This window comes from Myotis yumanensis, unplaced genomic scaffold (genome assembly GCF_028538775.1).
Source record: "Myotis yumanensis isolate MYYU_CA2020_CCGP unplaced genomic scaffold, mMyoYum1.0.hap1 SCAF_8, whole genome shotgun sequence".
NCBI lineage: Eukaryota > Metazoa > Chordata > Mammalia > Chiroptera > Vespertilionidae > Myotis > Myotis yumanensis.
Genome location: NW_027223759.1, coordinates 45,918,533 through 45,934,984, shown reverse-complemented (window position 1 = coordinate 45,934,984; position 16,452 = coordinate 45,918,533). Strand labels below are relative to the sequence as shown.

Genomic DNA, 16,452 nt, shown 5'->3' with positions numbered 1-16,452 from the left:
CTTTACATTTCTGGTCCTCAGTTTCCTCATTTGTAAATACCTATTTCGCAAGTTGTTATAAGCAAACATGTGAGAAAATACTTTGAAAATTATGATGTACCATCCCATTATAAAAGTAAATTTTAATGTTCCTAGAAAGACAGGACATCACATAGACCAGTGGTTATCAACCTTCCTAATGCCATGACCCTTTAATACAGTTCCTCATGTTGTGGTGACCCCCAACCATAAAATTATTTTCGTTGCTACTTCATAACTGTAATTTTGCTACTGTTATGAATCGTAATGCAAATATCTGATATGCAGGATGTATTTTCATTGTTATAAATTGAACATAATTAAAGCATAGTGATTAATCACAAAAACAGTATGTAATTATATAAGTGTTTTCCGATGGTCTTAGGCGACCCCTGTGAAAGGGTCGTTCGACCCCCCAAAGGGGTCGCGACCCACAGGTTGAGAACCGCTGACATAGACTGAAGCTTTGCTCTAATCAAACAGATAATCAAAAGTTGGCCTTGTGCTTCAAACAAATTATCTTAGCCCATACCAGACTTATATGAAGAACTAGAAGAGATGAACCAAAGAATTTATATACTTATATGGACACAAGTGATAGGGGGATGAAGACATTTGGGGGGGGGGGGGGGGGGAAGGGGAGGAGTAGGGGCTGGAAGGAGGAGAGTGAAGGGGGAGAAAATGGGAGACATCTGTAATTCTATCAACAATAAAAAAGTATATATTTAAAAAACAAACAAACAAAAAAACCCACTAGAGATGTTCCTCAATGAACTTACTTCAAAATAGTCGCTAATTTTGTGGCCACGTCCCCCAATACTTTTTCCTAAAATATAAAAGTAAAAAATTTTGTAGATTTAATTAAGTCATTAATATTACTTAATGTCTCCTAATTTCATTAAAGCAAATCGATGATTTTTTTTAAAAGCTAAAAGGCAGCTGTATAATTGAAAAACCTATAAATAAAAAATAAATAAAAATTTTGGTTAACACAAACCACAACAAATTGGCAATAACATGCTTTAATATGAATGCTATTTCTAAAAATGTTTTCATTCTCTAAAAACTATTTCCAAATTTATAGGCTGTTTTTTTTAATAAACTAGATTTTAAATATTGTACCTTATATGACCACATATCGATACAGTGATCCAAATAATTATAGATCACAATTCTTTAATTAAAAGTTTTGCTCTAAAATGAACTCAGTTTTATAAAAACTGAATTCGGAAGTTCTTAAGAAATATGGTGTTTATAGAGACTTTTTTTGGATGGGAGTCAACCACCCTTCATTAGAACTATACAGAATACATGATTTCTTCAAGTTACAAATGAAAAAATAATGATACCACAGAGTCAAAAGTTTTAAATAACAAAAACATATAGATCTATCAATTCAACAGTGACTTGAATCTATTTTATTCAACAAATATTTCTTGAGTGGTTATTATGTGCCAGGCATTACTGAGGTGAATAAATGATACATTTAAAGTTCAACAACCTTAAATTCGTTCTTGGAAAAAGGTAGGGCAATATTTTTTTAAACTAAGTAACAACTCAGAACTACAAATGTTACCTAGAAATTGTGAACAAAATTTTTGTACAGGTTTATTTAGAGGTCAGAGAAGACTATAAAGGTTTTGTACCAAAGGAATGACCCTCCTGCCTGCAACAGCTCTCCTGGATTCTGAAGAAGTACTGTTTAAATGAACACTGAGACATTTTGGGTTACCTACCCACAAGCTATTTGCCCACTGAACCCAAATTTTGTTCTGTTAACATTCCTTCTCCTACATAGCACATGTAACTAATCCCGCCTCAATTCCTAGTTCTCCTTCTGGTAAGAAATCCAATTTTGTTCAGCTATCATCCCTTTTCCATAAAGCCTGTATTTCTGAGAGGAACTTTAACTCATTTTCCATTTTAGAGATGGGTCTGATTTTTTTTTTCAGGGCAGTAATACCTTTGCTGGACTTAAGTGGTTTTGGAATGGACACATGTCCCAATTCTTATCTATAGAACGGCAGGAGAGGTTTGCTTTAGAATTGAAGAAGTTCACTTCAAAGAAAGAGAAGAAACCCCACAGTAAGCCAGCCCTTTTCTTTCTTTTTGTCTTAGCATGAGCCTCTTTGGGTTCATTTTGTTTGGGGAGTCTGCGTTTCCTGGACTTGTGTGTCTATTTCCTTCACCAGGTTAGGAAAGTTTTCTGTCATTATTTCCTCAAATAAGTTTCAATTCCTTGCTCTAATTGTCTCTTCTGGTACCCCTCTGATGCAAATGTTCGTACAGAGGCCCCTTAAGCCAGCCCCTTTCTTAAAGCAAATATGAGTGGGGAAACTGACATGAGCAAATCCAATTAAAACTGGCAACCAGCCTAAAACCAAAAGAAAATCAGACAATTCTGCATATGGCAGAACACAAAGAAAAAAAATGGGTTCTTAAATACATATGTTGAATCAACCAACCCAGAAGTCCTTCCCTATTTTGATACCTGCTTTTAACTGAGTTTTTAAATCTGAAGTTGAAACTATCATAATTAATTTATCCTTACACTACATGTAAAGCTCCAAGCACATGAACCAAAACTTGGGGAACTACATTAAGACCAAAAAGGAGCTCAGGACAGACTGACATACAAAATACCACACACCTAGAGAAAGGTGCTGCAATGACTTAACTCCTACCTTCTGGAAAGACGACTACTACAAACACATATCTTGGTGCCAGTGCCATTTATAAGTCAGAGAATATTATATGATTATGTAACATAATAATATATGTATAAAATTGCTATTATATAGATTTTAAGAAACCACTTTATTACATTTAATATAGAGGGCCACATTAAATAATACTATTTTGTTATCCATTGTAAGAAATTTTGAAGTCTAACAAAAACAATTTTCTTAGCTCGTATCATAAAAGGTGGGTATGCAAAAAAGGAGAAAGAACAGATCTGAAAAGAAAAAGATGATGCTTTAATAAAAGTTTCTCAATTATTTTTATACTAGAGGCCCAGTGCACAAAAATTTGTGCACGGGGGGGGGGGGGGGGGCAGGAGTCCCTCAGGCCGGCCTGCACCCATTTGCAGTCCAGGACCCCTTGGGGGATGTCCACCTGTCAACTTAGGCCCACTTCCCAGGGGATCAGGCCTAAGCTTGCAGTCAGACATCCTTCTGGCAGCCAGGGAGCCCTTGGGGGATGTCTGACTAAAGGCTTAGGCCCCCAAGGGAGCTGTGATGAGGAAGCTGGGGTGACAGAGGAGCCACGTTGTTCCGCCCCGCCGCCCTGGGTCGGGTCACACATGGGATGGCCAGGCCAGCCGGCCGATTGCTGCTGCCATGCCCGGCCGCCCCGGGTCGGGTCGCACACGGGATGCCTGGGAGGGCCGGCCGATCGCTGCTGCCCCGCCCGGATGCCCCAGGTCGGGTCGCACACGGGATGCCTGGGTGGGCCAGCCGATCGCTGCTGCCCCGCCAGCCGCCCCGGGTCAGGTCGCACACAGGATGCGTGGGCGGGCCGGCTGATCGCTGCTGCCTTGCCCGACTGCCCCGGGTCGGGTTGCAGATAGCAGGCCCGGATGGCGGCGGGGCAGGCAGGATGGCGCTGACCCGCCCTGCATGCAGTATGCAAATTAGCCGCCATCTTTGTTAGTGGTTAATTTGCATATCACGCTGATTAGCCAATGGGAGGCCTAGGGAAGGTACGGTAAATTACCATGTTCGTCTATTATTTAGATAGGATAGTCTCTTTAAAAAAAAATAAAAGGAATGAGTAAGTTTGGGTACTCATTTTAAAGAGATATCAAATTCCTATTCAATACCATCCTATCTAATAATAGAGAAACATGGTAATTAACCGTTACTTCACTACCCTTCCCATTGGCTAATCAGCGAGATATGCAAATTAACTGCTAACCAAGATGGCGGCCGGCAGCCACGCAGCTGAAGCGAACATGAGGCTTGCTTGCTCCAGTGACGGAGGAAGCCAAGGTTCCCCGCCTGCCGCAGCCCAGCTCTGAGCTCCAGATGCAACAATGTTGCAATTATAGAAGCTAAACAAACCCAGAAACCTGCTTTCAGCCGCCAGTGGGCTCAGAGCTTAGAGTGCCAGTGATGGCAACAGAGTTTCAATTATAGAAGCTAAACAAACCCAGATAACTGCTTTCAGCCAGCCACAGCCTCAGAGCTGGAGCCAGCTCTCAGCTCCAGTGACAGCTATAGAAAGTAAATAAATCCCAGAACAAAAAAAAAAAAAAAAGAAAAAAGAAAAAGAGGCTGGGAGCTTCAGTCTCCTGCCAGCCTGAAAATGGCCCTCAGCCCCTCACCCAGACTGGCCAGGCACCCCAGTGGGGACCCCGACCCTGAAGGGGGTGTGACCAGCTGCAAACAGCCATCAGCCCCTCACCCAGGCTGGCCAGGCACCCAAGCAGGACTCCCACCCTGATCCGTTTCACCCTTTAGGGCAAACCAGCCGGCCCCCACCCGTGTACCAGGCCTCTATCCTATATAGTAAAAGGGTAATATGCAAACTGACCCTAACAGCAGAAAGACTGGGAATGACTGGTCACTATGACACACACTGACCACCAGGGGGCAGACGCTCAATGCAGGAGCTGCCCTCTGGTGGTCAGTGTGCTCTCACAGCAGGGAGCTCTGCTCAGCCATAAGCCAGGCTGATGGCTGCCAGTACAGCGGTGGTGGTGGGAGCCTCTCCTGCCTCCTCAGCAGCGCTAAGGATGTCCGACTGCAGCTTAGGTCTGCTCCCTGCTGGCAAGTGGGCATCTCCCGAGGTTTGCCGGGCTGCCAGAGGGATGTCTGATTGCCAGCTTAGGCCCAATCCTCCCAGGGAGCAGGCCTAAGCCAGCAAGTGGTCACCCTCGAGAGGTCCCAGACTGCGAGAGGGCACAGGCCGGGCTGAGGGACCCCCTACCCCCGAGCACACAAATTTTGTGCACCGGGCCTCTAGTAACTCATATAAAAAGAGAAACATGAAAGGTGCTACAGTAGTGCTTGCCAGGTGCTTAACACTTAGTATTAGCAGATCTTCTTTGGCCCAAGGCCATTTAGGTTTCCAGAGCAAGAGGTGTCAACTGAATTAGATAAGTGAGCCAAAGAAAGGGAAAAATGTTAAAAAGTCTAAACAGTAACCACACATCATTCATGGTACAAAAAGATTCCAATTTCATATTATTTCTTATGCAAAGTACATAAAATACATTCCTAAACTATTATTAAATGCAGAAATTACATAACAGTCATAAAAAAATCACAAAAACATGAAATTACTTATTTCACAATTACATTATTAACTGATTAAAAATCAGAATAACTGTAAATGCCTATTTGGCTCTGAAGGAAGATTTTACTTCACTTACCCTGACTACTTTCATTCTGATTTTCTGCTTTTCTCTTTCTTCCTCTGGATGATTCAGATTGTTTCTTCTCTGGTGTCTACAGAAAGCAAAGTTTACAGAGTTTTAAGTCACAGTTTTAACATACAAAATTACTATAGTCAGTATAAAAATTGTTTTTATTTTTAAAGTAAAATACCGGGTGGGGTAAAAGTAGGTTTACAGTGTTCATATGGAAAATACAATAATTAATAAATAATAATACAAGAATATATTCTTGAATACTCACAACTGTAAACCTATTTGCCTAGGCTTATTTTTTGTTTTGCTCAATAGTGCTCACACAATGTAAATGTGTACGTATATACAATTTAAAAAAAAAAATCACAAAATTTCCTATTTTGTACATTTCTAAAATTCGAAGTATATAGAACACCTTGTAGACATTACTTGAAATTCACTTTTACAGAATTTGACTTGAGGTAAATGAAAAATCTAAGCGTAATTAACCTTTAAAAGATGCCCTTTAAATCCTTAACTGGATAGGGCAAAACAAACAACAACAAAACCTATGTTTTTTCTATTCATTCACAGTTTGTACATAAAAGTAAGCTTGAATAAGAAAAAAAAATGCAGAACCCAAACTTTGATATTAACAATCCTACTAAAAGAACCATTCACCTAAGTACCTAACAATTATTATCCAATAACAATTATAGTAAATTCACACATTATGCTTGGCCGGTAATGGATCAGTGTTGAGTGTCAACCCATGAACCAAGAAGTACAGTTCCATTCCCAGTCAGGGCACATTCCGGGTTGTGGGCTCAATCCCCAGTGTGAGGTATGCAGGAGGCAGCCGATCAATGATTCTCTCTCATTATTGATGTTTCTATCTCTATCTCTCCCTCTCTCCCTTTCCCTTCCTCTCTGAAATATGTGTGTGTGTGTGTGTGTATAAATATATATAAAATCATACATTATGCAAGTATATGCTAATCATACATGTGCTATAGGGTCAGCAAACTATAGCACACTGGCCAAATCTGGCTGGATAGATTTTTTTTTTTTTATAGAGTCCCTAATTTAAGCATAGCTTTCACATTCTTATATGACGGAAAATTTTAAAAACAAAAACAAGAATATTTAAATATGAAAATTATAAAAAATTTAAATTTCAGTGTCCATAAATAAAATTTTATTGGAACACAGCCAAACTCATTCATTTATATATTTTCTATGACTGATTTTATATTACAATATCAAGAGTTGAGCAGTTCCAACCTAGATCTATGGCCCACAAAGCCTAAAATAGCTGGCCCTTTACAGAAAAAGTAGGCAGACCCCTACCCTACATGATGGCTTGTCTTCAAATTACAGATTTGTTCTTTTAACTGATAGCAAGTATTTTCATCAGGCTAAAAAAACAAGTAATTTCTGTGGAGTCTGACAGACTGTTGTGCTTAGATAAGATGAAAACCAAGAGCAAAGGCACAAGGCAATGGCATAGGGCCCTCAAATTCTAGAAGCTTGGCAAATATGTCTAGTGCCAGAACAAAGAATATTCGAATGAATAAAACATCAAGACAAATAAATCTCTAAAGGCAATGCAGTTCCCAAACAAGAAAGGGGCTTAATCTTTATCTGATGTCTCTGAGTAGTTCTATGATTAAATAGTATGAATGATAATACATAACCTAGCTCATATTGAGCATCTATGGTTCCTCTAAGTATTATTTTGTGAATTTTAAGTTCTCTCACCTCCATTTTGTCAACAAGACAACAGATTCACAGGCTGAAGTCAATGGTACAAGTCTTTGAATTCTTTAAAGACAGAAGTCATACCCTCTTCCCATGTCACTGCTCCCACCCATATGCCTGGCACATAATTAATGCATGAATATTAAATAACTTACTCAAGGTAACCAGGACTCAAATTCAATTCTATATATTTCCAAGGTCTAAATGAATTATTTTTTCTATGTGACATGCTATATGCCTACATCAAGAACTGAATGAATCAACTATGCAAAAATATTTCAAAATCTTATTAAGTTTGTAAGTAAAATTAATTATGTCAGTAATCTGCATATATATTTTAACATCACAAATGAGAGAACTTAAAGAAATCCATCGTTAACTGGCAATCTACTTAGGAGGTAGACTGATGTACTAGCAATTTACGGTAAATAGTTCTTAGTTTAGTTTCACTGTCAAAATTTAAAAAAACTCAAACTTGCCCTGGCTGGTGTGGTTCAGGGGTTGGAGTGTTGGCCCATGAACTGAAGGGTTGCGGATTCGATTCCCAGTCAAGGGCACATACCTTGGTTACAGGTTCCCCAGCCCTGGTAGGGGCACATGCAGGAGGCAACCAATCAATGTATCTCTCTCACATCGATGTTTCTCTCTTCCTATTCCCCCCCTTCTCCTCTCTCTCTAGAAATCGATGGGAAAAACATTCTTGGATGAGGATTTTTAAAAAAAAGGAAAAAAGAGTGAAAAATAAGGAGATTCCAAAATGACAGCAGAGTGAGAGGATGCTACACTGACATGCTCCCAGGACCAAACTAGAATTACAACTAAAATACAGAAAAATCATCCTATCTAATAAAGAGGGAATATGCTAATTGACCCTCATGCCATTGCAAAAGATGGCGGCGCTCACAGCCAATAAGGAGGGAATATGCTAATTGGCTGCCACGCCCTCAAATATGGCAACACCCACAGCCACAAGATGGCAGCGCCAAGTCCCCTCAGCCCTGCAGGAGGGGTTAGTGAGGATGACCAAACGACTGAACAGCAGACTGTGTGGGGCAACCAGGCTGGCGGCGCTGGGTGGGGGGGGGGAGGGGGGGGGGGATGAGGGGCGACCAGGCCGGCAGGGGGGGCAGTTGGGGGCAGCCAGGAGTGACCATGCCAGCGGGGGTGGGAGGGGGGGTGGGGGGGGGGTGGCAGTTGGGAGCAACCAGGAAGGTGAGCGATTAGAAACCAGCAGTCCAGGATTGTGAGAGGAATGTCCGACCGCTTGTTTAGGCCCGATCCACCGAGGGGTCCTGGATTGGAGAGGGTGCAGGCTGGGCTGAGGGGACCGCCCCCCCCCCCCCCCCACGAACTTCGTACACCAGGCCTCTAGTCCTTAATAACCAACTGAAGACTAGCTGGAGAGAACCCAGATAAAGAAGGGCAGAATGTGGAGACCGCATAGAGACTGGTAGGAAGTGCGAAGGCGGGAAAGGGCTAGCAGGACTCCCGCAGACAGCAGCTGAGGTTCTGGAGGGATATCTCAGCTGTGGGGGTCCCCACTGTGAACTCTGGGGTCTAAACCCCAAGCTGGGCTCCCCAGCCCAGAGTGCCAATACTAAGAAAGGTGTCCATATAACATCTGGTTGTGAAAAGCAACGGGGTTGCTGTCTGCCAGGGAGAGACAGCTGGATATACAGCCACCCTCTTAGAGGGCAAATGTATAAAATCTACCAATTCAATGCAACCCCAATTAAAATACCAATGGCATATGTCACAGATCTAGAACAAATACTCCAAAAATGTATATGGAACAAAAAAAGACACCGAATAGCCGCAGGCAGCAATCTTGAGAAAGAAGAACAAAGTTGGAAGGATCACAATACCAGATATCAAGTTATACTACAAAGCCACTATAATCAAAACAGCCTGGTACTGGCACAAGAACAGACATATAGAGCAATGGAACAGAACAAATACCCCAGAAATCAACCCAAGCCATTATGCTCAATTAATATTTACCAAAGGAGGCAAGAGCATACAATGGAGTAAAGATAGTCTCTACCATAAATGGTATGGGGAAAATTTGACACATGCAAAAAAATGAAACTAGACCACTAACTTATACCATACACACGAATAAACTCAAAATGGATAAAAAAGACTTAAATGTAAGTCATGAAACCATAAAAATCCTATTAGAAACCACAGGCAGCAAAATCTCAGACATCTCTCATAGCAATACATTTACAGATACATCTCCTAGGGCAGTGGTCGGCAAACCGCGGCTTGCGAGCCACATGCAGCTCTTTGGCCCCTTGAGCGTGGCTCTTCCACAAAATACCATGTGCGGGCGTGCACCTACAGTGCGATTGAAACTTCGTGGCCTATGCGCAGAAGTCAGTGTTGGGCCTAGGCGAGTGTATTTTGAAGAAGTGGCGTTAGAAGAAGTGGGGGTACGTTCGCTGAGGTCGACCCCTCAGATTGAGGACGTTTTTAGCAAAGGCCAGCTTAGGAGTACTATAATTAAGTTAATAACAATGTACCTACCTATATAGTTTAAGTTTAAAAAATTTGGCTCTCAAAAGAAATTTCAATCGTTGTACTGTTGATATTTGGCTCTGTCGACTCATGAGTTTGCCGACCACTGTCCTAGGGCAAGGGAAACTAAGGAGAAAATAAACAAATGGGACTATATAAAAATAAAAAGTTTCTGAATAGCAAAAGAAACCATCAACAAAATGAAATGGAAGCCCACTGTATGGAAGAACATACTTGCCAATGATACATCTGATAAAGGGTTTATATCCAAAATATATAAGGAACTCATACAAGTTAACAAAAGGAAGATAAACAACCCAATTAAAAAAATAAGCAAAGAACCTAAATAGATATGTCTCCAAAATGGACATACTGATGGCCAAGAGACATATGAAGAAATGCTCAAAGTCACTGATCATCAGAGAGATACAAATTACAACGACAATGAGGTATCACCTCACAACTGTCAGAATAGCTATCATCAACAAATCAACAAATGACAAGTGCTGGCAAGGATGTAGAGAAAAGGGAACCCTAGTGCACTGCTGGTGGGACTGCAAACTGGCGAAATCATTATGGAAAACAGTATGGAGTTTCCTCAAAAAATTAAATATGGAACTGCCATTTGACCCAGTGATCCCACTTCTAAGAAAGCAGAAACACCGATCAGAAAGAATGTATGCACCCCTATGTTCATAGCAGCACAATTTACAATAGCTAAGATTTGGAAACAGCCCAAATGCTCATCAATATATGAGTGGATAAAAAAGCTGGAGTATATTTATACCATAAAATACTATGCAGCAGCAAAGAAGGATTTCTTACCCTTTGAGATAGTAGGGAGGGACCTGGAGAGTATTATGCTAAACAAAATAAGGCAATCAGAGAAAGAAAAGTATCTCATGATATCATTCATATAGGTAACCTAATGAACAAAATAAACTGTTGAACAAAATAAATCCTGAGATTGTCAAATATCACAGGGAAGGTGGGGGTGGAGTGGGAAGAGATCAACCAAAGAACCTGTATCATATATGTGTAGCCCATGGACACATACAATAGGGTGGTGGAGGCCTGGGGAGGGTGCAGACTGTAAGGCAGGGGTCCTCAAACTACGGCTCGCGGGCCACATGCAAATACAAATATTGTATTTGTTCCTTTTAAAAAAATATATATTTTATTGATTTTTTACAGAGAGGAAGGGAGAGGGATAGAGAGTTAGAAACATCGATGAGAAAGAAACATCGATCAGCCGCCTCCTGCACACTCCCCACTGGGGATGTGCCCGCAACCAAGGCACATGCCCTTGACCAGAATCGAACCCGGGACCCTTGAGTCCGCAGGCTGACGCTCTATCCACTGAGCCAAACCGGTTAGGGCCTGTTTTGTTTTTTTACTTCAAAATAAGATATGTGCAGTGTGCATAGGAATTCGTTCATAGTTTTCTTTAAAACTATAGTCCGGCCCTCCAACGGTCTGAGGGACAGTGAACTGGCCCGCTGTTTAAAAAGTTTGAGGACTCCTGCTGTAAGGGATCAATAGGAGAAAAAAGGGAATATTTGTAATACTTTCAACAATAAGGATTTATAAAGTAAAGTAAAATAAAAGGCTCACATTTAAACAATAACCAATGTTCTATTTTCCTCAGAATAAAAACATCACCAGCCCTAACTGGTTTGGCTCAGTGGATGGAGCGTTGGCCTGCGGACTGAAAGGTCCCAGGTTTGATTCCGGTCAAGGGCATGTACCTTGGTTGTGGGCACATCCCCAGTGGGAGGTGTGCAGGAGGCAGCTGATCGATGTTTCTTTCTCATCGATGTTTCTAACTCTCTATCTCTCTCCCTTCCTCTCTGTAAAAAATCAATAAAATAAATTTAAAAAATATATCACTAAATTTTTAATTAAATACTTCACTGAATATATGCTTCAAGATATTTAAAGTATTTTTTAAAAAAAGAAATACAGAGTGCTCACTTCGACAGCACACATACTAAAATTGGAATGATACAGAGATTAGCATGACATGGCCCCTGTACAAGGATGACATGCAAATTTGTGAAGTATTCCATATATTTTAAATCATGGGAATGCAATGTACAGCACAGGGAATATAGTCAATAGTATCGTAGTAATTAAGTATAGTGACAGATTGTTATTAAACTTGTAGAGATCACTTTGTAAGTCATACAAATGTCTGATTACTCTGTTGCACACCTGAAACTAATATAATATTGTATGTTAATTTAAAAATAAATAATAAAGAGAGACAGATTTCTTGGTAAAAACTTTTTTCTCCAAGGCTAAGTTTCCCCTAAATTTAAAATTTTCTGGAATAGAGAAGTAGGATAGTCCTTTGGGGGAAATGTTGTTTTGATTAAAAATAAAAATGAAAACATAATAATACCCAAATGCATAATGAGTAAGGGCAACAGAAAAAATTTTGAGAAAGAAGGGGAAGAAAATTAATTTTAAGACTAATGTAGGTTAAGAAGCTGGAAATAGGTAATAAAAAACTGAAAAAGTAAAAGATGAGAAAGGGAAACCTAGATATACCTAAGTTAGCTTATAAAGTAAATGTTTCCTTTACAAAGACAGCATTTTGTCTCTTCCCATGAACCTTAATCTTTTCACCCATGTCTTGTATGACTACCTGATATTGACCTTTAACCTCACTCTCACCTCATACAGTATTTTAGGATTGTTCTGTCAGCTCATATGGACCATAACTTCCTAACTACTATGGGCCTTTAAAGAAACAGACTAAAAAATCAAACTCTGGAACAATCCATAACTGTCAGCATGTCATTTAACTCTAGACTTGATTTTCTCATCAATTTTAAATGTCGATAATACAGGCCACAAGAGGACTGTGAGTACAAAATGAGAAACATACCACAAACATACCTACTACAGCATCTGGAACAGAGTGTGTAGTCTATAAATGTCAAAAATCACTTAAATTCTCTTATCTGAATGGCTATCCCTTCTGTTACTATAAATATCTGTGTACTTTTATGTTTTTCAAAACTTTAATCATGTGTCACCTGCTAAATGATCAGAAGCTTCTACCCTAATAACTTACAAATAACTTGTAGGGTTTGCAAAATAAGTACATTTCCTCTTTAAGGTCTCATTCAACGCTCTTCTTGACTGCAAGCCACACAATCTGTGATCTGAGGCCCTAAGTATTACGTGACTAACCCTCAGGCAAATGTGTATTAGATAGTTTTTTGGTTCTTTGTTTTTAACTTAAATAATCTGGACAACACATATATTAAACAAAACAAAAAACTCTCAATGAAGCCTACTACTTCAAATTCTCCTCAGTCACTCATCTGAATATGAACTTATTTGGGGGATTTAGAACCTTGGGGATTTAGGATATGTAGAATCTTACGAAATATTTAATCTGTAAAAAGGATCATCACTGAGGAAAAGTTCAGATACCTGTGATTTTCAAACTAAACTCTTCAGGGATACCTTGGGGGAGAGGAGGTTGAACCTCAAAAGTTGTTAAAGGGGAGGGAGAAGAGAAGGAAGAAGCAGGTGACTGAGCTAAGGCTCCATCTAGTCTTCCACATATCCTATCCTACACTACACCTCCACCCCTGTCTTGCAAATACAGGATGTCTTATTTTTTTTTTTTATAATATATTTTATTGATTTTTTTTTTTTTTAACAGAGATGAAGGGAGAGGGATAGAGAGTTAGAAACATCAATGAGAGACAAACATCCATCAGCTGCCTCCTGCACACTGCCTACTGGGGATATGTCCACAACCAAGGTACATCACCTTGACTGGAATTGAACCTGGGACCCTTCAGTCTGTAGGCCGACACTCTATCCACTGAGCCAAACCAGTTAGGGCCAAGATGTCTTATTTTAATACAAAGAATCTATATTAGACTTACTTGAAGAAAGAGTTCAATGGTTTTAAAAAGTCTGAAAAACCCCTGATCTTGACCAATGATTTTCTACAAAATCCACATGACACCAATCAGGTCACCTATATTTGCATAAAGTGTAAAATTTGCACATATTTAGCATTTTATATAGAATGCTTTCAAGCTTATTATTGCTGTCATCAATACTGTAATTTCTCTCTTTTCTTCTATATTTTTCCCCTCAACTATTGCACTATAATTGACCAAAATAAGGAGGATTAATATGGAAGGCAAAATAATATGACCTGGCTTTAAAGTAAAGATAGAAAGACTACAATAATTATAAAGTCAAAGAATTCCTACATATAAATAGAACTGTGTCAGAAAAATGATGAGACTGAGACTCTTTAAGACAATTTAGCTCTGTAAATACTAATTCGTAATCATACCGAAATCTGAATGATTACTCTGGCATTTAAATGTTCCAAGATATTAGAGTATGAATTTACACAGTATTTTTTTAGCAGTTGAAATATGTGGGGGGGAAAAAAAAAAAGACAAGGCTAAAGGACTCAAGAGTTAACAGTAATACAATTAAATGTTCCAATTTCATTTGGAATTTAAGTCAGTAAATCACTAATCATATGGCTTTTTGGTTTATCTTAAAAATATATGTGTCTCTTCAATGCAAGTAAGACCAAATGTAAGAAAACAAACAAAAACCTTAGCATTGTTACAGAATGAGGGAGATAGATCAACATGGAATGTTCCATGAAAACAGATAAATACGTATACAGGCCTCCAACTAGAGATATATTTAAAATTATCGGCATAAATGCATTATAGAAAATTATAACAGTATGAGAAAAGATATTATAAAATCAAGAAAAGAGAATGGAGTGGATATTAAAATTTATTCTTCACCTCCACCTTAGAGTTTGATAGCACTGATTGAGCAGACAACAAAAAGAAAAGTCAGATATCATCATCTCTAATAAAATTATTATAGTTAATAGATATAGATTTAGTTAATTTCTTTGTTAAGTGAGAAAATACTTTAAAATGAAAAAGTTAATATTAAAAACATCTCTAACAAAATATTCAATCCTCAAACTTGTCAGAATGCATTTTTCCTGATCAATTCACTTAGCTTAAGATAAATACCTCTCACTGGCTATCCCAATGATTCAGTTTGCTCAGGTATCAAATTCAAGGTCACTATATTTGGAACAAATGTCATGACGAATCTTTTGCTTGCAGTTGGTAATAACAATATTCAATTTTTATCTATATTTCTAGACACAACTTATTAAACTAGATGTGAGACGGGAAAATGCTGGAGAAATCTTTGTTACTTTAATGGCACATATCAAAACAGCACTGAATAAGAGAGGAAAATCTGGAGCTTTATAAGAATAGTCTGTGTAAAATAGATGTTCTACTCAAGAAAATCAAATGTGCAAGATATTGTTTCTTCCAACCTTTTGCTATAAATACTAGGTTAGGATAACGCATCATAAGACATTGAAATTCAGTTGTAAAAATTTCCTTGCTTTCTATCCAATTTAAATTTAGATAAAAACTATCATGAAATATGTACATCCTAAATCAAGCATGATTTTGAGCTGGCATGACCTGATATTCATAGAGCCTACCTCTGCCTACAAGTTAAAACTTGATTATCGAGAACTATTATCTGGAAATGTTTGCTTGAATCTTTTAACACCTAAAAGAAGATCACTGCTATATTGATTTCAATATCTATATAATAAAAGCCTCAATGACTGTTACAGCAGAACGAACAGAACGACTGGTCACTATGATGTGCACTGACCTCCAGGGTGCAGACACTCAATGCAGGAGCTGACCCCTTTTGGTCAGTGCATTCCCATAGCACCACCCATGAAGCCAGGCTCATGGTTGGTGAGCGCAGCGGTGGTGGTGGGCAGTGGGACTAAGATATCAGTTGGACATCTCCTGAGGGGTCCCAGACTGCGAGAGGGCACAGGCTGGGCTGAGGGACCCCCCCACCCCTGTGCTCGAATTCCGTGCACCGGGCCTCTAGTTTAATATAAAAGTGTATGCATGTGCCCGGCTGGTATGGCTCAGTGGCTGAGTGTTGACCTGGGCACATGCCCAGGTTGTGGGGCTTGATCCCCACGGGGCTGGGGGCGGGGGGGGTGGGGTGGCGGGAGGGTGTGCAGGAGGCAGCTGCTCGATGATTCTCTCTCATCACTGATGTGTCTATTTCTCTATCTCTCTTCCTCTCTAAAAATCAATAAAATATATATAGTTAAAAAACTTTTAAAAAAAGTGTATGTATGCAACATTTAGGGATCCTATCACTAAATAAGAGAGCATTTCCTTGCTATTTAAAATAAATCCAATGAATGTATCAGTAATCTTGAGTGTGGCTTATTTTCTGTTGTATTGTCTTTATTATTTAGTAATATCTAATACCCAAGGTGGCAGAGAGCTAATAAGACAAAATTGGGTAGCCAACTAACTAAAATGTGTGTTGTCTTACTTCAAGTGTGCCAGTTCTTTTTTTTTTAGTTTGAGAGAGAGAAAAGGAGGGAGAGGGAGAGAGGGAGAGGGGAGAAGGAAGAGGGGCAAGGGGAGGGGGGAGGGAGAGGGAGAGAGAGACATCAATGTGAGAAACATCGGCTGGTTAACTCCCATACATGCCCCAACAGGGGATCGAACCTGCAACTTGGGTATGTGCCCTGACCAGAAATCAAAGCCACAACCTATGGGACGATGCTCCAACTAACTGGGCCCAGTTCATATTTTTAAAAGCCTGAATGACTTCTACTCCCTTCACAAATATACAGCATCCACAACCAAATCAGTACGTAAGAAAAATACAATACTTAAACAATCTTACCCTCGCCCTAGCTAAATCCACTGGTTTGG

General features: G+C 39.5%; 1 protein-coding gene and 1 non-coding gene across 3 annotated transcripts in view; one reads left to right on the top strand and one right to left on the bottom strand.

Moving 5' to 3' along the window:
• The window catches only part of TLK1 (tousled like kinase 1), a 159,879-nt gene that overhangs the window by 55,459 nt on the left and 87,968 nt on the right, over nucleotides 1-16,452 (bottom strand). For both annotated transcript variants that reach the window (XM_070422775.1, XM_070422776.1), the window contains exons 4-5: nucleotides 5,396-5,471; nucleotides 798-844 (exon numbers count right to left, since the gene is read on the bottom strand). In XM_070422775.1, coding sequence (XP_070278876.1) covers nucleotides 798-844; nucleotides 5,396-5,471 — 123 coding nt within the window. The remainder of the gene's footprint in view (nucleotides 1-797; nucleotides 845-5,395; nucleotides 5,472-16,452) is intronic.
• On the top strand, nucleotides 11,619-11,727 carry LOC139015858 (U6 spliceosomal RNA). Its single transcript, XR_011472513.1, has one exon. It is a non-coding gene; the product is annotated as a U6 spliceosomal RNA (small nuclear RNA).